This window comes from Propithecus coquereli, unplaced genomic scaffold (genome assembly GCF_000956105.1).
Source record: "Propithecus coquereli isolate 6110/MARCELLA unplaced genomic scaffold, Pcoq_1.0 Scaffold118, whole genome shotgun sequence".
Taxonomy (NCBI): Eukaryota; Metazoa; Chordata; class Mammalia; order Primates; family Indriidae; genus Propithecus; species Propithecus coquereli.
In genome coordinates this window covers 2,131,878-2,157,729 of record NW_012135858.1, presented here as the reverse complement: position 1 = coordinate 2,157,729, position 25,852 = coordinate 2,131,878, and the positions used below count along the sequence as shown (strand labels likewise).

At 38.3% G+C, this 25,852-nt stretch overlaps 1 protein-coding gene across 1 annotated transcript in view; it reads right to left on the bottom strand.

The window, feature by feature from the left end:
• NEB (nebulin) overlaps nucleotides 1–25,852 on the bottom strand; it is a 207,647-nt gene that overhangs the window by 152,942 nt on the left and 28,853 nt on the right. The window contains 21 exon segments of the mRNA XM_012659396.1: nucleotides 147–251; nucleotides 2,052–2,258; nucleotides 3,410–3,721; nucleotides 5,294–5,401; nucleotides 6,108–6,212; nucleotides 8,391–8,597; nucleotides 8,700–9,011; nucleotides 10,867–10,974; nucleotides 11,069–11,173; nucleotides 11,955–12,053; nucleotides 13,961–14,068; nucleotides 16,109–16,306; nucleotides 18,975–19,088; nucleotides 19,177–19,284; nucleotides 19,878–19,982; nucleotides 22,037–22,135; nucleotides 23,197–23,301; nucleotides 23,393–23,500; nucleotides 23,595–23,696; nucleotides 24,866–24,979; nucleotides 25,068–25,175. Of these exon segments, the coding sequence (XP_012514850.1) occupies nucleotides 147–251; nucleotides 2,052–2,258; nucleotides 3,410–3,721; nucleotides 5,294–5,401; nucleotides 6,108–6,212; nucleotides 8,391–8,597; nucleotides 8,700–9,011; nucleotides 10,867–10,974; nucleotides 11,069–11,173; nucleotides 11,955–12,053; nucleotides 13,961–14,068; nucleotides 16,109–16,306; nucleotides 18,975–19,088; nucleotides 19,177–19,284; nucleotides 19,878–19,982; nucleotides 22,037–22,135; nucleotides 23,197–23,301; nucleotides 23,393–23,500; nucleotides 23,595–23,696; nucleotides 24,866–24,979; nucleotides 25,068–25,175 (2,937 nt within the window).

The following is a 25,852-nucleotide window of genomic DNA, read 5'->3' as shown; positions in this document are numbered from 1 at the left end:
TGTTGTATGATGAGGGTCTGACTGGAGATTCAAACGGTATGCACTCAGTTTGCTCCTCCTAAAATTCTCAATGCAGGAGTTACACAGAACTGGAAGGCAGAGGCCTATGTAAGCAATATCAGCCTGGCTCCAGGCCAAATACTCACATCACTCATGTTGAGGGCGTTGACCTTGGCTTGAATAAACTGAGGCAATTCAGGGTCTATAGTGTACTTGTGCTTCAGTTTCTCCCCCTCCACCTTGTAGTTCAACTGCAACAAAGGAGGCAGCATGCAAATGCCATTAGCTGATGCAATGTGAGTTTCATCAAGCACACACTCCTTTCAAAAGGAAGGCTAGCATTTGTGCTTTCCACCTACAAGGCCAATGCCTGCCCTACACCATCGCAGGGAGGGGGCTCTGGCAGACATATTCATATAGTTCATTGAATAGTACTGCAGGCCAGGAAGGGTGGTAGGTTCTGTGTTAAAAGTGGTGAGGCAGAGCTGTACTCTTGGAGAATATAGTCCAGTAGAGGAGACAGACTATAAACATGCAAACTAGAAACTATCGCTAGAATTTGTGATGTGTTGTCAATAGGTAACTATAACAAAGAAACAAGGATGGTCAATAAAGGCTCTCTGTGGAGGTAGCACTCATGCTCAAGCTTGGAGAAAGGGGAGGGGTCTGAGCGAAAGAAGAGCATTCAGGGCCCTGAGGCTGAAAATGGCTTGGCCACCTTGAGGACCTGAAAACAGCCCAAGTCACAGGGCTGGAATGTGCCCGGTGGGGCCAGAAGGATTAGACAGAGGGGACAGCAGGGCCACAGAGAGGAGGGCCTTTTCAGCCAAGTTAATGATTTTACATTCAAGGAAAAATTCCTAAGAGGTTTTACATGTAAGAGGGACATGATTGAGGACAGTCTCTTTTGTTGTTTGAGACCCCAGTCAGGGAGGTCAGATAACAGGTCTCTGCAGCTGCCCCAGTGAGAGATAAGGAAGCTGGAACTAGGGTTCATGGTGGTTAAAAGACTGAAGCACTCCAGCAAGTTGGCTGAGAGATACGCAGAGGCTGACCTGGCAGATATACTAGATGCAAGAGTTCACACAAGGAGGGGTTAACGGTGACTTGGTAACTGCCAAGTTTCCGACTTGAGTAACCAGGTAGATGTTGATGGCATTAAATGGGATGGGGAAGACCTGACGTAGTGATTATAAAGTTTTCCTAGCTAACAGGAAAAACACAAGGAGAAGTGATGCCTCACTCAGTGCAAAAGAAATCGAAAGAATCTGCACCACTTATTACCCCTAAAATAGAATTAATTGTTAAACATCCACGGTAATGTGGGGACAGGGACTACGCCGAGAAACAAAATCCACAGTAACCCTCAATCCAAGGCAAGCAAAACATTCCAAAATCTAGGGCTAAAAACACAAAAAGTCTTCCTGTCTTTACTTTTTACTTATCTCTCTCTAGAGGGCATTTTAAGAGAACTCTGAAATTATCAAATCATGTGAGGTACTGAGCATTGCAATTAGCCTCTGACTGAAAGGATAAGAATCCAGATAGACGTGGTCTCAGAATGAGACCCCAGATGACTTCAAACAAACTGTTTATCTCCTCCCCAGAGACCTCACTCTAAGATTGCCTCTCAGAACATGGGGCCATTATGCAAGGGGATTGGGATATTGTGCCTCTTGCTACACAGCTAGGTAGACCTCCTGCAACTCAGCAATAGACAGCTTGTTTTGCAATTCAGAGTTGCAGATAATAATAGCAATAATGTCACTTCATACGTATAATGGGTAGTCTGCTCATGAATAGCACAGACTCTCTACATTTGTAAAATAAAGCAAATTTGAAACAGCCCCCTTTTCTCCCTCCCTTTTTCCCCTGTGTGCAAGTTCCCAGTTGTTTCCAAAGTAAAACCTTTCTCTTATACCTCTGAAAGGAGTTTATTTGCAAACATTAGATGCATCCTCACGTATTGAATTAAAAAGGATGGTGGAGTGGCTCAGACACAGGGGCGGGGGTTATTTATGGATGAACTCTTTTGAAGGGAAACCACTTACATCACTTAGCTGCTTTGTGTTGTGCTGAGCCAAAACCATGCCCATGGAATCAGGCACGCTTGTGAACTTGATGGTATCGGGGTGCTGTCGATACTTCCTCTCGTTTAACGCGTCACCTGCTTTCTTGACCTTCTCAACATCCAGAGAACCAATAGGGATCCATCCAATGCCCTTGAAGAAGTTGTTATACTCGTCCTTGTATACGTTCTGTAAAAGAGTCAGCTCATATGAGATACCCTGGCGAATATTCAAAGATATTTCTGGGATCTTCAATTCTATCCAAGGGAAATGAATACCACTCTTCAGCATGCTTGTGTCTAACTGTGTCTGTCTCAGAGCTTATTACCTGAAACTTGGTAATAAGAAAAAGCAGTCCTGTTGTTAGGGTTTATTGTACAACACGGAAGGGAATCTAGGTCACATATTTCCATGGGTACTGCTAAAAAAAACTTTGTCACTTTTGATAATAAATTGGTAGTCTATCAATAACGGTCATTTATTCTAAAGTGCATTTTTCAAATACCTCACTGCATTATAAAGCCTAATAAAATAGAGAGAAATGATCATCCTTTAGAGTGCATTATACAACACAGAAGGGAATCTAGGTCACATATTTCCATGGTACTGCTAAAGAAATATTTTGTCACTTTTGACAATAAATTGGGCTTTCCTTTTGATTTCACTAAAGACTCCAAAACTGAATTTCACCCACACTGTCCACCTAGGTTATTCCTGATCTCAGCTGGGGAGAGATTTTTCACTGAGCACCAAAAAATGAATACTGCTTCTTCCCTTTATAGAGGACAATTCTTCCAGAAATCTGGCTCCTGCAGAAGGAAATGTCCTGAATGTTAAACACCTCCCTATGCAGCTCTCCATGAATCATGCTGCAAGCACAAAGCCTTCCAGTTCATTTTAGATGACTCATTACATAGATTTACATGGATGACAGTGGGACCTTGAGTTAAAAAAGAAAAAAAGAAGCCTTTCCTGAATTCAGAAAGAACAAAGAATTCTCCTGTTTTGCATTATACATCTGTCACCATTAAAGCAGGCCCACCAGAAACACCTATTTCCTCTTGCTCAGAATCAAGGCAGCTTACACAGTTAGTGGAATATGGTTTTATCTTTCATCCATATGTTAATAGAGACAATGTCAATAATTATGCTATGAGCACAGAAAGCCAGCAATAATATAGCTTATCTGCCATGCCTTTGGTAGGCTTTCAATAATGGTTGTTTATTCTAAAGTATATTTTTCAAATATCTTACCGTATTATAAAGTCTAATAAAATAGAGAGAAATGATCATCCTTTAAGTACAAACACCTGTCGGTCTGTTACGTTACACATACTTACATCACTCTGAATTTGATTCACATTCTTTGTATGCTCGAGACTCAGGGCGTCGGGTAGGTATGTGTAATGATGTAACGGCTGCTTGTAATTGACATTGGTGGCAACATCCTGAGCCATCTTGGCAGCTGTGATGCTAACCATGTCCCCAGGGGTATGGTAACTGGTTTTGGTGTTCTCATAGTTCTTCTTGTATTCACGATCAGATTGCAACTTCGCCACATTCATATAGTGGACCAGCTTGGGATCATCCTGGAGGCTTCTAAAACCCACATGCTTTCCCTTTGCCTTCTCATAAGCTTCCTTGTATTTATACTGTGGAGACAGAATTTGGTTAGCAAAGTCCTAGGCATTGATAACATTAGTGCAGCAATTACATTCACACACAGATGCACTTAGAACATTGTGACTTTCTGAAGAGTGTGCAAAAAAATGCAAACCACACCCACCTCCAGAAAGTTCAGAGTGCAAAACATTTATTTCCAATGCTGTCAGAGTTTCAAGGGAGTGTCATGATAAATTCAAGACCAGTTTCTTGTTTTTTGCTATGACTCCTACAGATCATTTATATATAAAACTTTATCTAAAACCAACTGAATTTTCACACCCAATATGAGCTCGACACATTCCAAATGTAAGATCGATATCTCTTGGTTTCACAAGGGATGTGAGTTTTCCTAATCTAACACATTATTTTACATCATGGATGTGAGTACAAGCCACGCAGGTAGCTGGGCCTTCACCTAGCCCGTTTATCAGCACCCCCTCCCCAAGCTCACTGCTGAAGCAGCCGCAAATGAATTGAGGAGCTACAGTAAGGGCAGGAACAGCCATGGAGTATTCCCGTAAATAAAAACCTAACCACAAAAGTTCTGCAGTTCTGCGGATCCCATAGATGGGATCATCAATGGGATAAATATTGAGCTGTCCCGTAATAGGTCAAAACCTCAATTTTTATGCAAGACTATTCAAATCCACCTAAACACTACAGACTCAGCTCCTGAAGTTTAAGCATCAATTTATAAACAAGAGCTTAGCAGGAAAAAGGATCATCAAGTAATTTCTACGTATGTTAAAAAAAGCACTGTGCAAATGCCAAAAAAAAAGGATAAGGGATAAATTTATACTTTAGACCTTCACTCTCTACTTAAACTAAAAATGTGTTTCATAGTGATATGTATTGTGTGCAGACCTTTGAGGAAGACATTTTCTGGACCATCCCTACAAGGAAAGTTATAGAGTTTTACAACCTGTCTCCTATGTGATCTATACATCTGGTTGGTTTCTTCTCTTTCCTCGAACCAAGATGGTAGCCCCTGGGACAGTACGTGACAGTGAACTCTGCAGGGCATGTGTGCTTTTTAAAAAATTTTGTTTTTCAAAGATGGGAAGAAGTAGAAGTGCATATTTTTCTGTTATGGATGACATGGGCATCAATTTACATGAACCAAAATTATAACCTAAAAAAAGTGGGCTTTTCCCCATGTGGTTTATAAAAACTGTACATTTTATATAACATATTTCAATCTTCTGAATACAATTATAATGCAGGTAGTTATTTGGATTTAACGTGTTAGTGTCAGTCAAGGTGTTCCCGCTGAAAATAAATGTGGGCTGTCAGGGAAATGTCTCAGCGAAGGTAATTTGGGCTATGAATCAGAGGAGAAAGCCACAGATTTAGGACAGCGTCACCAAGTGGGGTCAATTGAAAAGAATCACAAAAAAGGTTTAAAAAGTCACAGGTTTTCAAAAAGAATATTTTGTGGAGAATTTTAATGCCATTAATTCAACATATTGCTTTCAATAAGGTATCAATCTAAAGAACACATTTGATTACTTTTTAAAAAGGCAATCACCTAAATTTCACCTAAGATTTTTTTTACTCACGTCACTGGCAATGTTTCTTGACGCCTTGGCCGCGGCGATGGGAATAGCGTCACCCAGCACGTTGTTGCCCTTGGCTATCAAGTCATGCCAGTCTCGTTTATAACAGACCTGGAGGGCAACGCAAAGAAGGATGTCAGCGTCTGCGCCTTAATCAGCTGAAGTGATTCCTCAACTGCTGGGTTTGTTTTGTTCTTTTCCAGATATACATTAAAGGAATCCCCTCTGGCACGTACTGGTTTAGGAAGTCACATTAGCAAAGTGTGACACTTTGTGTGTAGCATGAAATTATTGGACTCTGCGCTCGTGCTGCATCCAAAGTGGTTTTGGCACGTACTGAAGCAGGATATTGAAAAACTGGAGTGGACCCAGAGAGAAATAATAAAGGTTCTGGAAACCATGCTAGGTAACAACCAACTAGAGAAAATGAAATTACTCAGTCTTATGAAAGGAAGGTCAAGAGAAGACCTGGCAGTCAGCTTTAGAAATTTTAGTGTTGTTGTGGAAAAAAAAAAAAAGATTTCATTCATTCTTATTTTTCTGAAGGATAATAATCCTCCCTATGTGCAAAACTAGGAAAACTAAGTAGTAGTTTTGGAGGACTAGATGGTGGGTTCTATGTAAAGAAGAATGTTACATCCTTTCGAGTTGTCCTGCATTTGAAAGGGCCAAGAGAGGAAGAACCATCATCATGGGATACACTCTGGTTGGAGCTATGTGGGAAAGTGACCTAAATAATTGCCAAGGCACCATCTACTCTATTCTATTATTTTATAATCAGATCTGGATTTCATACCCCACCAAAGACCCTACTTACATCACTTAGATTGTAAGCATTGCACTTGGCCTGGAGGAACTGAGGAAGATCAGGACTCATAGTATATTTGTGTTTCACATCTTCTCCTTTAGCTTTGTATAAGATCTGCAACAAAATGCATTACACATAGTGCAAAAAGGAAACTCTATTCATTGCATGCTTTAAACAGTTATTCCTAGCACAATTCCCCACTATTTTCTATTGTTAAAAATCATCCTAAATGTTTTCCTCTTAAAAAAACAAAACAAAACAAACAACAAAAAACCAAGCATCTTCTTATCTTTAGGAAGACCCAAAAACTTTGTGTATTAAAATAAAGAGAAAAAAAATCCTTAAGAAAATGAAAATCTTTGACTGCCAGACATCAATAGAAAGTGAATGCAACTACAAAACTCTACCATGAATGACAGAATTCACTAAAGCCAGGTAAATTTATTCTTTGCCAGTGGAGTTAATAACTCTTAAAGTTTTGTTAGTTTTCTGTTTTTGTTTTTCACATTTGTTTTTTATCCCTAGAGAGAAAATAATCATTAGAATGGGTCTTTCACTTCTGCTAAAAACTTTCTGATCATAATTGTATCAGTAAAAGCGTATAATAATTTCCGAATATGTGGGTTCTTATACACAAAAATATGAAAGGTTTACCACTTCATATTTACCCTGTATTGTTATTTTAAATAACTATATACATTTTTCACTAAAAGACATCAAAGTATATGATGTAGGAATCTTACTATGTCCTCCTCTTCATAATAGAAATAAATTGCTTAATTCCTAAAACTAAAATAGAACCAGAATCACAAGTAGATTTTCAACCTCTTAATTGCCATTTATCATGTATACCCCCATTTCCCAGGCATATCTATGTGGAATATCATATGTAAACTGGTATATATGTACCAAAAGTAAAATCTGAAATGGCTGATAACTAAATTAATCCCCACATACTAAATAATTTCTTCTAGGAACCCAGGAGTTAGCTTTAATTCCTCACTGCCTTTATAACAATATCTAAGCATTCACAGAATCTCATGAATTCTACCTTCTAAACATCTCCTTCTTTCCCACTGCTATTGCCTTAGTTTAAGTCCCACTAAGTCTTCCGTGGGATTTCTGAAGCAGCCTTCCGTGATAATTCATCTTCCTGTCTCCAGTCTCTCCCCTCTGCAAAGTCTCCGCACTTTTTGCCAGAGTTATCTTTTAAAACACAGGCCTGATAATGCGACTGCGTGGATTAAAATCTTCAATATCTCCCGTTTCCTACCCCATAATATCCAGACTCTCAAAAATAGCATGCAAGACCCTCATTGATCAGGTTACAGTCCTGAACCCTTCGCTGTCCTTCCATTCATTCCTTCTTGACTGCTCCATCATGCGCCCTTCCCTTAGTTGTCAGGAAAACCCCAGTAGGCAGTTACCCTGGTACAAAGCACCTCCCTCGTTTTTACTTAACACATCCGTCTCCTGCAGCGTTCACCTCCCTGTACGTCAGTGCTCTCCTTGTATCCATGTCTTTGCCTTATGCGCTTGTGCTATATTCTTGTGAATTCCTATATCCCACCCATCCTCGTCTCTCTCATCTTTACACCATCAGCACGTAATGCAGTGCCTGACACACGGTAGGTGTTCAAAGAGCATTCATTAAATGAATTAACAAGTGATGTCTCTTTAACTTTTCTATACACCAAACTTTCCTTTAGAAACCGACTTTAGCCAGAGCATAGACACTGTTCCTGGACACGCAAGCCAGCAATACTAATCTCCACCAAGACATAAGTTAGAAGTCTCTAGAATGATTGCGTATGCTGAATTCTTAAGAGCAAAAACATACTTTTATGTGTATTACTTCTCTGCATTAATATTTTATATATAAAAGCAAATATGAGCAATTTAATATAGAATTGAATGAGTGTGCCACAGTAAAGTGTCTGGGACTGAAGCTTAAATTCTGTGTGTGTGTGTGTGTGTGTGTGTGTGTGTGTGTGTGGTCCTAGAATAGAACTTTCCTCATCATGTCAAATTATCCAATAACACAGTATTTCAACGGCAGTCAAAAACTAAAAAGATTTTAAAAGGAAGGTAAAAAGCCAGAAAGAAGAAAAAGAAAATTTTAGTGCCCAAGCTAAAAATAATTCTAATTTTATTTTTAAGTTAAAAAAAACAAAATAATGAATTTAAAATGAAAAGATATTGGCCCCAAAGAATAAAAATGTTGAACCGATATTAACTTTTCTGAGAAGCTTTCCTCCATCTCCTCTGCCGTCTCTCTTTTGTTGTACTCACATCACTGACTTGCTGGGTGTTCTGTTTTGCCTGGACCATAACTGGGGAGTCCACGATGCTGGTAAATTTGAGGGTGTCTGGATGTTGTCTGTACTTCTTTTCATTCAGGGCATCACCCGCCTTCTTCACCTTTTCTGCGTCGAGACTGCCAATGGGGATCCAGCCGACGCCTTTCATCCAGGTGTTGTAGTCTTCCTTGTAGGCGTTCTGCAGATGGGAGAAAAGAGGGGTGAGGGCCGGGCAGTGGTTCCTTTCATGGCAGGCTCTGAACTTACAGGGGGATTTTCTTGTGGAGTGAATGTCACTTACGTCACTCTGTATGTGCATCATGTTTTTAGACAACTCCAGGTCCATGGCATCGGGAAGGTAGGTGTAATGATGGAGAGAATGTTTATAGTTGACATTGCTGACAACATCCTGAGCTTTCTTAGCTGCCACGACATTGACCATATCATGGGGCGTATTGTATTTGGTCTTGGTCTTCTCATAGTCTTTTTTATATTCCCGGTCCGATTGTATCTTGGCCACATTCATGTAATGAACCAGTTTAGGGTCATCTTGGAGACTTTGGAAGCCAACCATTTTCCCTTTAGCTTTTTCATAATCTTTTTTGTACTGAACCTATTGGAAACACAGGTGGGCATAATTCAAAATGTCATTTTGAAGGTTTTACAGAACAATGAAGCCATAATTTAAAGTAATTGAACTTCCCACAAATTACTGTATTTCAATAACCAAACCATTAGCTATTCAACTGTATATTCTTTGAAGTGTAGCCTATTAAAATAAAAATGTTATTTAGAACCCATTTGATTGTCTGTAGCTACTTCTGCCCACCCAAGAGAGATTGAGATGGGGGTGTTACCATAATTCATATCAGTGACAAAATAACTCTATATTGTTCCTTTTCACTTAGACACCAGTAGAGAATGAAAAGATAAATATTTCATAATCTCTGCCAATTATATTGTGCTGCTTGAGCCCCGAGTAGCTGGCTATTTGATTAGTGATGGAATTTTAGTATAACAGTAGTGGTAGAATTTTAGTAATAGCAGTAGAATTTTAATGAATCCTTGGATATTCAAAGGAAGACCCAGAGCCAGGAGTCGGTAAACATCAATTGGCTCTGAACTATAAAGTGAGGGGGACTGAGCTTCCTTGGGGAGGCCGGAAGAGGACCCTGGGACACTGAGATGTGGGGGAACGTTTGTGGTAAGGTGGGTGTTGGGGGTGAGCACCCACAGAGAAAAGGGGTCAGTGAGAAATTCTGGGTGGGAGGCCTTTTGAGGACAAGGACATTTTTTATTCAATTGTAACTTATTTACATTGATGCAACGTAAACCTCATTTCAAACCGTCAGTCAAGTTGTGCTTGGGATTGGGGAAATCAGAAGGAAGGGGCTGTGTTTCATCTTTGTGTCATGCAGAGCAGAAAGAGAAGTAGATGCACAGGAGGAGAGCCTGGGGAATGCAAGTAAAACATCATGTGCAGACTGGTTGCTGGAGGGAAACGCAAACCTCAGAGCATTTGCAGAAACCTAGAGGGGCGGGGGAGTCACTCCACTTCCTGTAGGACAACAGGTGGGGACCTGAGCCAATTTTATTTAAATCTCAAAGAGCAAAGTGACTTCAGTTCACATCTGGGTTAAAGTTAAATAGAATAAGGAATAAAATTCTTAGCTTAAAAAACGTTTCTCTGATAGCAGTAACAAGTAGAACAGAGGATACTAGAGGCTGGGAAGGGGAGAGGAAAAGGGAGATAGGGAAAGATTTGTAAAAGGGTACAAAATTACAGCTAGACAGGAGGAATGAGTTCTAGTGTTCTATACCACTGTAGGATGACTATAGTTAACAATAAAATATTATACAGTTTCAAATAACTAGAAAGAGGACATTGAATGTTCCCGACACAAAGAAATGATAAATGTTTGAGATGATGGACATACTAATTACTCTGATCACTGTACATTACATGTATCACATCACTATGTACCCCATAAATATGTACCATTATTATGTGTTAATTTTTAAAAATTAAAAATTAAAATAAAATTTTTAACTTTAATGGAACCCAATGACTATTAGGGGCTGTGAAACTTGGAGCCAATTCACCAGTCTATAGAAGTAATGAAGGGAAAAAGAGAGGCAAGGGAAATAGGGAAATCATATAAATTAAGAAAGGTTTGAAATAAAATTTTACCATCAGGAGGCTATTATGGCTTAAATGGTAAGTCATTTTATAGAGGAGAATTTTAAATTAGGGGGGCTTGTTAGAACTGATTAGTAGAAAGTTACACAGATCCTTTCCCCCAATAATATTCAGATCTATTTAGGGAAATTTCCTTCCCAAATAGTTTTCATCCAGACTTGCTTCCAGCTGGGGACAGCACATGTGACAACTTCTGGGTAACAGGCAAACCCCAAGTCCACCTGCCCACATTCTCTAGCTACACGCGTGTGACCATGACCGGACTTACATCGCTTGCTGCCTGCCTGGCAGCTTTGGCAGCTCTGATGGGAATCGCATCAGTTCTCAGGTCATATCCTTTCTTGCTCAAGTCTTTCAAGTCTGCTTTGTACATATTCTGAAAGAAGAATGTCGTTTGAATATAACTCAGAGACCACGTTAGCATAATAAAGGCTGGACACACACATCAGGCCGTGAGTCCACACACGCACCTCACTGATGTTGTAGGCATTAACTTTAGCCTGGATGAACTGGGGCAGGTCCGCTGGCATGTTGTATTTGTGAATAATTTCCTCCCCTTTGGCTTTGTAAGCAATCTGGAAGAGAAAAAATGCATAAACAAACAAATAAATAGAGAGAAACATTCAATGACACGGGAAGATAATTTCATAGTTGATCATATTGAACAGAGGTGGTTTTAAGGGACTCTGTGCATGTCCTCATATTACGTGCAAGTATCTGTAGGCATTCAAGGTCAAACATGCAGTTGCATAGGGTCCTGCCTTAGTGCTGGTTCAGTCTTGCAAAGATCCCTTGGTACACACTAGGAACCTCTGGGTCTAGGCAGGGGCACCTAGTGGAAATCAGCCCAGGGAGCTGACCCAGTGAAAATGTTAACCTGCAGATACTTTGCTGAGCACAGGAAAGGCTAATAAGGTGGAAAACACCAAATATCTATGTTTTACCTTGTGGGCAGTTAAAGGGACTTGGGGTGGTTTTGATTATGTATGATTCTTGGTTTAGCTCTGACTTAAAATATAACTCCTCCATTTGATATAGTGCCAGTATACGCTCTTTCTGGCATTTCCTAGAAATAGGCTTGTAGTTTTTCTTGTTGGTAAAAGAAATACCTTTTGCCTTTTCCTAAGAAAGCAATGTCAAATGGCTAAAAGAACAGTTAGCACAATATACATTGCTCTAAAGACATGAATTCAGTGTGCTTTATTCACAAACAGTTGGGGGTTATACAGTTGCTCATATAATTGACGCTCTTCGGATTGCATAATGACTGCAGGTGATCAGTACACTTGAGGTACAAATTTATTTGTATTAATATTAGTTAACATTTGTTAAAATATAGATAGGATTAACACTTACATCGCTTCTTTGGGCCTGGTTAATTTTAGACTGCACTGTAATTGGAGCATCTTCAATTGGGGTAAACTTGATTGTGTCTGGATGTTGGCGATATTTTTTCTGTTTGGCGAATCAAAAAGAGAAAAACAATCAGATTATTTTTCACCAAAGGCTAACATGTCAAAATCCTTGAAATTTATTTTAGAGGGTCAAGGAGGATTTTTCCTGATTTTGAAATGTGAAAGTACTAGATTCTTGATTGGTTTGATTAATACAATGCAAAAATGAGTGTTTTAAAAATAAATTTAATTTTGGATGGGTTGGGACGGTACAGACACATACAGTTCCCAGTAACCAGACAGACTCCTCTCAGTTTCTTGCCTATGACATCAAAGAAGTTACTCTCAGCTAAGCAGAATCCAGAAACATCACGGAGTTTTCCAAAGGCTTAACAGAAAAGCAAGCAAGGAGATTTAGAGTGTCCTTGCATGACACCAACATGTTCTCAGGAATGTCATTTTTCCTGTTACCCCATCAACAGCTGGCATAAAGAAGCTCTCCAGTTGTTGGAGGAGGAATTGAGCAAGTAGGGCAACAGCTAGGGATTATTAATAAGACAGGCAGGACTTTGGCTTTTTGAGCCTTAATGTGGTTATTGCATAGTTATCACTAAAGTGCGGAAGAGGCACTGTGGAGTGGACCTGAGGGAGGTGTGCCAACTGGCAGCTGGCAACTGCTAGCTGCCCTACTCCCTGCATTCTCCTCTGTTGATTTTCCCAGTCCCCTTCCTTTGTGCATATTATACATCCCATTTCTATATATACAGTCATGTCGCTCTCTCAACTTCAGACTTCTGAAAACCACCAACCCAGAAGAACATTTTCTGAAAGATCTCTCAGCAGACAAAATGGTTTTTCACCAAAAACAAACAAAAGCAGCAAATAAGAACAACAAAATCTTGAATGTGGAAGACAACCTTCATTCAGCCCCTCCGTCCTTTCGATAGTCTGTCCTCCTTGATGGTGTATTCGCCTGACAACAGTGAGAATTTTCAGCTGTTGACAGAGGAGGGACAGATAACCTTCCTGCTTTATGAACCTCAAGATCATCACTGCTTTTCCTTAGACTGGATAATAATTTATATACTACTTCAAAGTCATCCAGAATATGACACAGAGTATAATTCTTCAAAGAAGATTTCTATAACAGCTGAATTATTCATAATCACCCAAAATTGGAAGCAATCCACATGTCTACAGATTGGCAAAGAGATAATAAAAATGTGGTATGTATATCCACACAAAGAATTACTACTCGGTAATAAAAATGAATAAATTATACAAGCACATGCAGAAATGTGGATGAACCTCTGAAACATTATGCAAAGTGAAAGAAGCTAGATACAAAAGAAATTTCTAGAAAAGGTAAAACTTTAGATACAGAATGCAGATCAGTGGTTGCTGGGCCTGAAGGTGAGAGCAGGGATTTTTTGAGGAAACTTTTTGGGGTGCTAGCAACATTTTTAAAATCCAATTGCAGTGATGACTGCACAATGATATGAATTTATTAAAACTTGTCAAGGTAACATAGGTGAATTTAATGATACGCAAATTAGACCTCAGTAAAGTTGTTAAAAATATTTCTATCATGAATGGCTAACATAAATGATTTTGGTAATATAATGGTTTGTACTTGTGTACCTGGATAATTCATGCATGTGGTTAAGTTATTTTCCTTAGCAACAACGACTAGAGAATGAACCAGTCAAGGAGGCACTGGTGTTGAGCTGGTGGGAGCGGGGAGGAGGGGATGGGCAAATGCACACCTAATGGGTGCAGTGCGTGCTGTCTGGGGGATGGACCCGCTTGTAACTCTGACTCAGGTGGTGCAAAGGCAATATATGTAACCTAAACTTATGTACCGTCATAAAATTTTGAAATTAAAAAAAAGGAGCCACTTCCCATGGCTTTGGGGGTTTTAACACAACACATTTACAACTCTCCCTCAGACACACCCGGTGGCTTTACCTCATTAAGGATGTCTGAGGCCCGCTTCGCCTTTTCCATTTCTAAGGACCCGAAAGGCACCCAGCCACAGCCTTTCATCCAGCTGTTGTAGTCAGCTTTGTATTCAACCTAAAACACCAAGAGAAAGGCTATATTTCTCTGCTCTGTGTCATCCTTATTACATAAAATCATTAAAATTTTACCCAAAATGATGTTTTTAAGATTTCTGACCAGCTTCCAGACATTTAAGGTTGTTTTATACATTTCTGTGATGATAGATTTTAATAGCCCTTAGGTTTTCATTTTTCTTATAACTGGCACGTATTCCATTTCATCCTTATTTCCAACTTAATGGAAGTACGTGGAACTCTAATTCCAATCTGGAAAATGCTCAATTCAAAGCTGCATTTCAAAGAATAAATGAAATTGTTCTATTTAGATCGTTAAATGTGAGATGTTTGCTTCCTGGAACTCTAACTATTATGTTGCCATGGTCAAGTTAGAACTGCAGGCTACATCAAAGGTAGATAATTTTGTTCATTTTTTATTAGATAAGACTTGATTGTAATTATTTATACTAAACGTTTGCACACATGGCCCTTCATGTGTACTGGTCCACTTTGGAGTGTATCTATGTTGTCTGATAAAACACTTTAAAATAGTTGCACTCATTAATTTGCTTAAGGGAGAAGTTATTATTTGGAATTGGTCCTATTTGAGGGACTGTTACTTGATGCTATTAAAATAATGAGCTTCTCTTATTGTCTAACGATAGATGATACCTATAACTTATAACCTACATACAAAATTCAAATTGTTCTTTAGTGTGGGCCTTTTAACTGGAATGAAAAATCAAGAAAGCAATTAGATCCCGTCCTTTCGAGGCTCACAATCTATTTGGGATGAAGAAACCCAGCAATATTAAACAAAGAACAAGTAGGATAACAATGCATAAAATAAAATTGTTAGTGGTGGGAATGTAAAATTGTGTAGCCAGTATGGAAGACAGTATGGCGGTCCCTCAAAAAATTAAAAATAGAACTACAGTATGATCCAACAATTCAACTTCTGGGTATACACCCAAAAGAATTGAAAGCAGGATCTCAAAGAGACATTTATACCCACATTCATAGCACCATTGTTCAAAATAGCTAAAAGGCTGAAGCAACTCAAATATCCACCAACAGTGAATGGATAAACAAAATACAGTGCATACATACAAAGGAATATTATTCAGCCTTTAAAAAGAAGGGAAATTCTGACACATGCTACAACGTGGATGAAACTTGAGGACATTATGCTAAGTGAAATAAGCCAGTCACAAAAAGACAAATACTGTATGATTTCACATATATGAGGTATATAAAGAAGTCAAACTCATAGAAACAAAAAGTAGAATGGCAGTTGTCACACACTAAGGGGAGAAGGAATATGGGAGTTGTCATTTAATGACTATAGAGTTACAGTTTTGGAAGATGAAAAAGTTCTGGAGATAGGTTGCACAATAATGTGAATATACATAACATGCCTGAACTGTACACTCAAAAATGGTAAAGATGGTAAATTTTGTTATGTGTATGTCATCACATTTGAAAAAACAGAGTTGTTAGGATAAAGTATTTATTCAATTGGTTAGTTCAGATAAATTAATTTGCCTAAAGGAGTTTTGATCTGTGGAAAAAACCCCAGTTATTACAAAAACTGATGTTGTAAATGACATATTTTCTTTTTAGACAAAATAGCTATCTAAGTAAAAAAATCACTGATAACGATGAATGTGATGATTATAATGATGGTGATGATAATAATAGTGCACATTTATTGAGAACTCACCAGGGCCTGGCACCACGCTAAGTATTTTGCATGCATTTAAATCCTCCAAACAATGTTTTTGTTTTATTTCCATTTTACAGAGGAAAACTCCAGACTCAGCAAGGTTGGTAACTTTCCCAGAGGGAAATAGTGATGGAGCACAAGCCAGACCCAGGTCTCCCCAACCCTGAAGGGTGGGCTCTTACAGAACCAGAAGGGTCATTTTCCCATCATATACTTGCTTATATACAAAGGACAATGCAGACACCTCTGAGAAGGGCCAAAACCTCACCCAATTTAGAAATCCTTTTCAGTTTCCACCTTCAAAAGAGGACTAGAGAAAACCTGGTTACTCACGTCACTCTGCAGTGCATAAGCCTTCTTGGCGAGGTCCACGTTGACGCTATCCGGCGGGTAGCTGTAACTGTGTAAGATGTTCTTATAGTCCACGTCGCTGGCAATTTCCTGAGATTTCTTAGCCTGGGTGACTTGGAGCATATCAAGAGGTGCCGTGTAGACAGTTTTTGACTTTTCATAGTCTTTTCGATATTCACGCTGTGAATAGGAAATTAGCATTTATGACCACAAATTCTCCCTCCATGGATTTCCAGAAAAGCACAGAGATCTCTCATAAACAATAAATACAAGTCATGGAAACAGATCCAAACATGTGGGTAGTTATTTTGCCTCCAAATTTGTTCATATGTTACACATCACTGAAACCCCCCTAAAAAATCACACATAGATCTTCCCAAATCAAAGAGCAACTTGTCAGAGAGTCACAGCAGACATGAGGATGGGCTACAGCTTCTGCTTCCGCTGGAAATTTTTTTTTAAAACAGTGTTTCTCAAGGACCACTAACAAGTGTTGTTTCTATTAATGCAATCTAACCCTTGGAGAGTTTTCCAGTAAAGAAGCATTTTTTTAAATTAATGATAATCACATGACAATATAATTTTATAAAATTCCCACTGCATACAGAGGGGCTGTAGACTTAACTTGTTGGCTTTATAGAATCATTTAAAAATGGATAGTTGCTGATTTTTCAACCTATTATATTCTTGACAGTAGATAAGCCCCACTGAGAATCCCAAAGGTTTTTTTCATACCAAGTTTAATTTTGTTAACAATTTAAAAAAAGCTTCAGATTGCAGCAGTTAAAAGACCTCAAAGGAGAAAAGTTTGTGAAAATAAGCCATTAAAGTAACCTTGGCCCTTATGCACAGTGTTCTCATAAACCAAATGTCCTGACTGGGCCTCAAGAGATACCTTCATTGGTTTTCTGGAATGGTTGGACAGGGTGCTAATTAGGTGAAATTCCCAGCTTCATCATTTCCACTCACCAGTTACCATAACAGACAGAAAAATTCTGACCCACTGTCTTTAGAAAAATTCTAAACTCATCCTATCTCCCCACAATAACATACATGTTAAAAACAGTGAACCGAGTTAGCAAGTACAGATAGGCGTTACAAATCTTCTATAGCAATTCCTTTTGCATATGATCTACCTTTTAGCTTTCTTAGAGAAATTGATCTTCCTTCTTCTATTTTGTGGGTAGTCACTTTCACTGAATACATTTTTCACTTAATTATAAAGTCTAGACCATGGTTTATAAAAATAAAATACGGGAACTTTCTGATAGGGAACATTGAGAAAATTGTTTTTATTAGGAATAAACTGATAAAGCAATGTTGCAACAGCAGTTAATGTGTGGAAGTGTTTTTGACAAAATTGTTTTGACTCTTTTGTTCATGTTCACACCAGCTCACACATACCAGCACATATAAAATGTTGTCAAACATCCAAATGGCTTTAAAAGATTCTTTTTAAAAAGCTACACATGTTCTATACCTACAGCTTAGTATTTTTGCCTGGATATTATAAAAGAATTACTCATTTATTGTCTCATCTGGTCACCAACATCAATCAATTAACAAACTTTCGTTGAACAGTTATTATGTGCCTATTGTTGGGGTCTGTGATAGATTCTGATGGGTTGTGTGATATATAAGTGCTATCTACTGACATAATTCAGTGTGAAGTTACTAGAGAAAATTACTGAATTGATTTTTAAAGTGCTGTGTGACTATAAAGTAAATGTAAAATGAGTTAAAGAAGGTAGATCATTATATGAATGCAAGGTTAAAATTAAATGATACAAACACCCTTCTCTTTCATCGTGAAGGACTAATATCTGCAAGCTATGTTGAATATTCTTACCACTCTTAAGGGATTCTCTAAACATTTTTTAAAACACAGAATATACTTTAATTTGCAATAGTAAATGTTTGTCTGTAATAGAATTTTTTTTTTTTAAAGACAGAGTCTCACTTCATCTGCCTGGGTTAGAGTGCAGTGGCATCATCATAGCTCACTGCAACCTCAAATTCCTGTGGTCAAGCTATCCTCTTGCCTCAGCCTCCTGAGTAGCTGGTATTACAAGTGTGCACCACGATGCCCGGATAATTTTTCTATTTTTAGTAGAGACGAGGTCTTGCTCTTGCTCAGGCTAGTCTCAAATTCCTGAGTTCAATCAATCCTCCCGCTTCGACCTCTCAGAGTGCTAGGATTACAGGCGTGAGCCACTGTACCCAGCCAATAATAAGAATTTTAACTGGAAAATGATACATGACCCATAAACAAGACTTAGGAAAGCCATGAGTTCCCTGAAATTCAGGCAAAGGGCGTGAAAAAAATGTTTATTTTCTAGATAGACAGTCCAATTCTTTCATCAGATTCTCAAAGAGACCTATAATCAATGGAGTATTTTTCTTAGATCTAGACCAACACTGATTACTAAAGCCAATAAAGAGCAATGATATTAATAGCTATATTAAGATATTTTTTATATGTGACTCATGGATTTCTTCTAAAGTATAGTTCTAAAATCATCATTTACAAAATATTTTTCAATTAGAAGAAAAGATGAAAACATCTGGTGATATTTTCCAAAAGGTTTTGAGAACTACAATCAACATTCTATTATACATTGATGGATACATTTTTCAAAGTGAAAAGGACATAAAGTACAAATCAGTAATTTCTCTCCTCAAATGTGAGAGGTGCAAGAATCTGAGGCATCATTCTAAAGTTCTTCATAGCAGATTTTTGGGAATATGCTAGAGCTATGGGCATGAAATCCTTTTACACAATCCTACCCTTGGGCATGTTAACAGGGAAGACATCTTGAAAACAAGACAGATTTGCAAAGATACTCACATCACTCTGGTTTTTGGCCGTCTTCAAGGAATGCAGCATCTTGGGATCGTCCTCAATGCTGAGGGCTCCAATCATTTTCCCTTTGTTTTTCTCATAGTCTTTCTTGTACATCACCTGCAAAGACATCACACATGCCAGGTCCCACTCACCAGGAAACATCGTCCTTGAGGAGGCCCCGTCCAGGTCCCCAGGCCACACTCACATCACTGGCGTTCCTGCTGTTGGCTTTGGCTGCCAGCAGGGGGATGGCATCCACTTTAATGTCGAACTTCTTGGCTTTGCTCTTCTCCCAGTCTAGCTTATAAACATTCTGGACAGGAGAAATTCAGCAGAGGAATTATAACAACATCAAACACAGATTAATCCAGTAAAAATAAAAAGCAGATTGAAAATGTGTATATATAGACTTATTTCACCTATAAATACTACATTTACCAAATAGTAGCACAACTATTGATATATCTATCATCCACTTTCTTTCTCCCTACCAATAATATATAAGCATAATATATAAGCAATATATAAGCATAATATACTCTTTTTAATATTCTGTAAACTTTCTAAAGACTCTGCTATCCTGATATACAAAGGATAACATAAAATGATAACCACTTGGAGAAGGTGAAGTGTGACATTTACATGGGAGAGATCTTGTAAAGCTCTAGGGATTAGCAGAGAGGTAATTTAGAGAATGCTGCTGACAATAAGAGACTATGGAAAATGAAATCTGATAGCTAAGTAAGACTCTTAAGAGTATTTGGCCTTAAAAGCTCCACTTACATTCTGATATCAATCTCAATAGTTGTTTATTTACATAATTCCTAATCCTATCTTTTAAAATGCCTATAACATTTTCTCTTTTCATGCACACCAAACATCAGCTCCTACGGCTTTGGTACTTACATCACTCAGATTATAGGCATTGACTCTATGTTGGATAAACTCTGGAGCATCTGCTGGGACATGGCACTTGAACTTCTCACCTTCATGCTTCGCTTTGTAATTCAGCTGAAAAACAATAAAGTATATTCAGACAGTTCAGGGTAGGAACTCCCTGGAATTAATGTAGAACAGTGTATATCACTAAGATATTCGTGTCCTTTTTAGCAAAATGCCTCAGAGATAGTCAATCCAGTCAAAGTCTAGCACAGGATCAGAAATCTCACTCCCTTTTTTAAGGATCACAGTACAGTAACCCCCCTTTATCCTCAGGGGATATGTTCCACGACCCCCAGTGGATGCTTGAAACCATGGGTAGTATTGAACCCTATTTTTATACTGTTTTTTCCTATACATGCATACCTATGATAAAGTTTCATTTGTAAATTAGGCACAGTGAGAGATTAACAATAATATCTAATAGTAAGACAGAACAATTACTGTAATAAAGGTTATGTGAATGTGGTCTCTCTCTGTGTCTCTCAAAATATCTTACTATACTGTGCTCACCCTTCTTCTTGTCATAAAGAAGGGAAAGCGGGGGATGGTATAAGATTTCATCACACTAAGTACAGCACACAATTTAAAATTTATGGATTGTTTCTTTCTGGAACTTTCCATTCAATATTTTCAGACCATGACTGACCTCAAGTAACTGACACTGCGGAAAGCAAAACTGTGGATAAGGAGGGACTACTGTGTAACCAAACCTTGGGATCCCATGTTGTAGGTACTATTACAGTGTGTGTGTGTGTGTGTGATGATGCTATTACAGTATATATATCTGTGTGTACATGGGAAACATATATCTGATCTACAATGCTAGAGTATGTCTGGAGGGCATGAAATTCTGTAGTCAGAGCCCTAACAAAAACCAGTAATAATTCTAAATAAAATATTATACTAGCACAGTGTAAAAGATACGTAAATTCTTATTTAAAATATTAAACAGAGGACTTTACTTAAAATTTTTAAAGGTGTTATTAGGCAGAAGGAAAAAAGTATAGAGAAGGAATGAGGATGGAGAATTTTGGAACCAAAGGCAAAATGTACAAGATTGTAAAGAACTGCGTAAGAAACACATCCAAGACAGAGCCTGTGGCCTATCGAGGCTGATAAGAGAAGTGTTGGTGACTGGGCACCACATACAGCGCTGTATCCTCTGCAGCTTGCCGAGTTCAGCTGGATCAGGGTTGTTAGTGTTTAGCTGTTCTTCACTGGGGACACAAAATATTAACATACTGGGAAAATTGCATGTGAACTAATGTGACTTCTGTGTTATGCTGATGCCATTCCCCTCTTTACCAATTGCGTATGAACTAATTTCTGTTACTAAGACACATTTTATAGGACAAACTGCATCTTCCATTCTCCTATCTTGAGAAAGGTGTGCTGCTTCAGGACTAAGCTGTGTTAGCGCCTTGCTACTCAAAGTGTGGTCTACTGATCACAGCATCAGCACCATCTAAGAGCTTATTACAAAGTCAGAATATGGAGGCCCCTCCAGATCTACTGACTCAGAATCTGCACTTTCACAGGGTCAGCAGGTGACCGCATGAATGTGGATGTCTGAGAAGCACTGCTGCCCTTCCCCTGACCTTGGTGTGGTTGGATCATCCCTGCCTTCGACCTTCCTTGATCACCCAATCTAATGCCCATCCAGTCCCTCTCTCTGACATCCTCCCATTTTAACTCTGTAGCATCATGCTATATTCGTTTTCTTATCATTGTCTGATGTCTTTCTTGTTCCTGTGCTCTTGTCTTTGTTGGAAAACTGAAGAATGGGAAATGCTTGCCTTGTTACTTACTCAAATAGATACTTTTGTTGTCACTGTTTATTTAAATTGGCAGAAGTTTGAGTGTGCATGTGACAGATCCTAATGAATAAGTAAGATATTCCCATTAAAAATCAATGAGTTACTGGAGAAATGGTAGTTATTTTTATTATTGTCTAACACTGTTTTCCTCAGGCTACAATTCAACCTAGCAGCTTCATCTGCATTTTATTAAACAAATCTTAAAAAATGACATTGTTGGGATGGTAGATGAGTCCGTGAAGATTAAGCATGTAAATTAAGCAAAGCACTCTGGGTCACCCCACTTGCAGAAATCAACGCACTTACATCGCTAAGCTGTTTCGTGTTGAGCTGGGCTTGCAACAGTACAGGAGTATCAGTGACTGCCGTGAATTTGGTCTTATCTGGATGAACTTTGTAGGTATGCTAGAAAAGAAGATGATCTTTAGTGAAATTTTATGATGTATTTTATATCTTTATATTCTTATTTATATACACACTAATGTATAAAAATTTTCCCAGCAAAAATACAGTTTGTTTTGTTCCTGAAAACTTGGTTGATATGTTCTCACTTCCTTTTTCTCTCTCTCTCTTTCTTTCTTTCCTTTCTTTCCTCCACCGCCTTCTCTTCCTCTCTCCTGAAGTTGCCTCTGGTCTGCTGCCTGCTGCAACTCAGCAACCAGATTAACCTTCCCCTGCTGAAGCCTTACCATGGCTCTCCCCTGAACTTGGTATTCAGCCTAAACTGTACCTCGGCTTATGAGCCCTGCAGACGCCATCCCTCCTTCCTCTCCTACCATCTCTTGCTACTCCCCCCTCCCCCAACACATTTCAGCCACTTCATGCTCTCAACTCCTTAAATGCTGAGCTTGTTCTCACCCTAGGCTGTTCTTCCTGCTGCCCTTTCCTTGACCCGGCATGGCTAGACATTCCTGTCCTAGCCCTTCCTCGACAACCCAAACTACCGTGCCCATCCAGTCACTCTCTCTCACATTATCCTGTTTTAATTCCTCCTATATTCATTTTCTTATCATTGCCTGACATCTTTCTTGTTTCTGTGTTCTCTTCCTGGGTTTATTGTTTGTCTCTTCCACTCCAGTGGAAGCCGTGCAAGGCAGCCTACTTATTCCGTATTTTTTTCCCAGCACCAAGGACAGTGCCTGGCGCATGCTAGCACCCCGTGCAGATTTGTTGAAGGATGAACATCTATCTCTCACAAACCTGCACGTCCTCCTTTTACTCCAGATTCATGTATATGCAAACTAATGGAAATTAAGATTCATAAAACCTGAAATTATTTTGTAACAAACAGATCTCTTTGTAAATAATTGTCATGTTCCTCAATTCCATGCACCCCCCCAAAAAATTTAAAATCGAATATCTCCTGCTAGCAACTACATGTTAGCATTTAAACTCCTGCTAAATTTACCACTAGATGTCACAAGAATCCCGAACCCAATTTCAAGAATTCAGGGCAGTTGACTTACGTCTTTACACTGGTCTAGCTTCTTGATTGCTTCATATTCTTGTGTTATTGTCTGAGGGAAATAGCACTTCCCTTTATCTTCTTCATATTCTGCTTTGTAATTTTTCTGTAACAAGAAAAAAACAAAAAGCGATCATGATTGTTATTGCTCCCAGACAATGTCACTGTGAGGCCTGAACAATTTTCTTCAAACTTACGTCATTGTTTTGAGCTGAAACTTTCATGCAGTGTGTGTAATACGGGTCCTCAAAACTGCCTACATAATGTCCCAAAATATTCTTTTCATATGAATCTTTATATTTAGCCTGAGAAAGAAAACACACATAAGTGACGTTAACAGTTATTTGTCAAACAACAGGAAAGCCCTGAAACCGCAGGGGTAACCGTGGTCTTTCGCACCTCACTGAAGTTCTTCAGCAGAGTGTCAAGTTGGTATCTGGGGGTCTCGCAGTAGTTCATGCTCCTTGCTTTTGTCTTCTCGTAGTTTTCCTTGTACAATCTCTGTCAAAGGGAAAAGAAAATTATACAAATCTCATGGAATAAAAGCCTATCGTGTCATGGCTATCCTTTAACCAAAGGGGCAAACTTTGTATTTTCTTAGTGTCTCTTTTCCATAAAGCAAACACCCGAATGGATGTGGTAGAGGTTCATGTCTTATATAATCTCATCAGCTAATATTTTTAGATTGAATAAATTAGAGCACACCAATTCTACAATTTAAGCAAGTTTTTTATCTGAAAATAATTCTTGGCATTTGAATGTGTTTGAAGGAAAATGAATTGAGTGTAAAATGAGGCATAAGCTATAAGGTAGACCTTAAACACCTAGGCATAGTCCTAGAAAAGTATTCAGGTTAGTACTTGGTGAAAACAAATTTTACAACACCTCTGGAAGTTGGCTTTTATCATTGATGCCTAAGATTTTTCTTTATAGCACTAATACATGAAGAGGTTTTTGTTTCATTGTATGTATTATATATTTCTTCACTTTCTCTTTCACTTCTCTCATATAGAAATTCAAAACTGGACTCAATAAAGACAGGAATACTTGTAAATATATGGAGTGATAGGGAGCATTTTTTTGGGGGGCTAGGAATTAGAAAAGCAATTTCTGTAAAGAGTTTTATTTTATTTTTTAGTAAGTATTCTGAGGTCTTTAAAATAAGAGCAATATTTTATAAAATTCTTAAAATAAAATATTTTGCTTTTGAGCTTATGCTTCATCTAGTTTTTCCTACTTTATTTCTTTAAACTGATTTTCTCACTTCCTGCTTTTTAATTTTCTGAATATATTTTTGTAAACTACCTTAACCAGTTCAGGACATTAAATGAATACATACTTGCATATATTCATAAACATACTGAGATATTGACCTCATTTCTAGGAAAAACAATAAAGAAAATGATATTGCTAGTACACTTTTTTCTTCTAATAAAACAGGGGACATTAAGGAGATTAAGCACACTATTGCAACATTCACTGGCATCTCAAAGTACAGAGATATCAAAGAGAATGAGGAAGTTCACCTTCCTTTACCACCAGGGTAAAGGTTTCACGTTTGATTTGTCATCCCGAATCTGAGGTGTCAGTTAGGCTAACGTCCTATCCAGGTTATACTGAACAGGAAGTGTGCACGTCTGAAAATGACACAGATTTACGGAGACACTCACATCACTCTGGTTCCTGGCCGTCTTCAAGGAGTGTAGGATCTTGGGATCGTCCTCAATGCTGAGGGCTCCAATCATTTTCCCTTTGTTTTTCTCATAGTCTTTCTTGTACATCACCTGCAAAGACATCACACATGCCAGATTCCACTCACCAGGAAACGTCGTCCTTGAGAACACCCTGCCCAGGTCCCCAGGCCACACTCACATCACTGAAGTTCCTGCTGTTGGCTTTGGCTGCCAGCAGGGGGATGGCATCCACTTTAATGTCAAACTTCTTGGCTTTGCTCTTCTCCCAGTCTTCCTTGTAAATATTCTGGACAAGGAAATTTTAGCAAAGGAATTGGCAAAAGTGATATGCATGTCATCACCTTTAGAGACTAAAAAGGTAACTAAATACCTCGTCTTAACATAAAATAAACAGATCCTTTTCAATGTCCAGGAAATCACGCATATTTTAAATAATTCTCCTTAAACTGGAGCTTCTAATTCTCCAAGATCAGGCTTCTCTACTCTCTATTAGAATCTTTCATCAAATTAATTTCATTCTAGTTATCATACTAATATTTGATTTCTAACATTGAATATTTTATAGAGTGGCACAAATATTCTATAGTTAACATACTTTTATGATATAAAGGCATTACTTTCATTTGATCTCTAAGTTTTCTACAAAGGTTATTTTGTGAGTCAATATAATACTCACTGACGTTGGATAATCTTAGTACTCATTTATAGAACTGTTGAGGAAATTGAGATGTCCAAGGGCAATTTGACTTTTCTACAAAATTAAGTTTGAAAATTGAAAGATAGTAATGGATGGCTAGACTTCTGCCCTTTAAATACTCTACGTCGTCATTAGTGCAAGTTCTTTTTGCATACAGAAATAAGTATCATTTCTGTGAAATAAGGGACATTATAAGCCTGGGGAATAAATGAAATAAAATTGTATCTAAAAAAAATCAGGTCCTGAAAGAAAATGAATTATAGTAT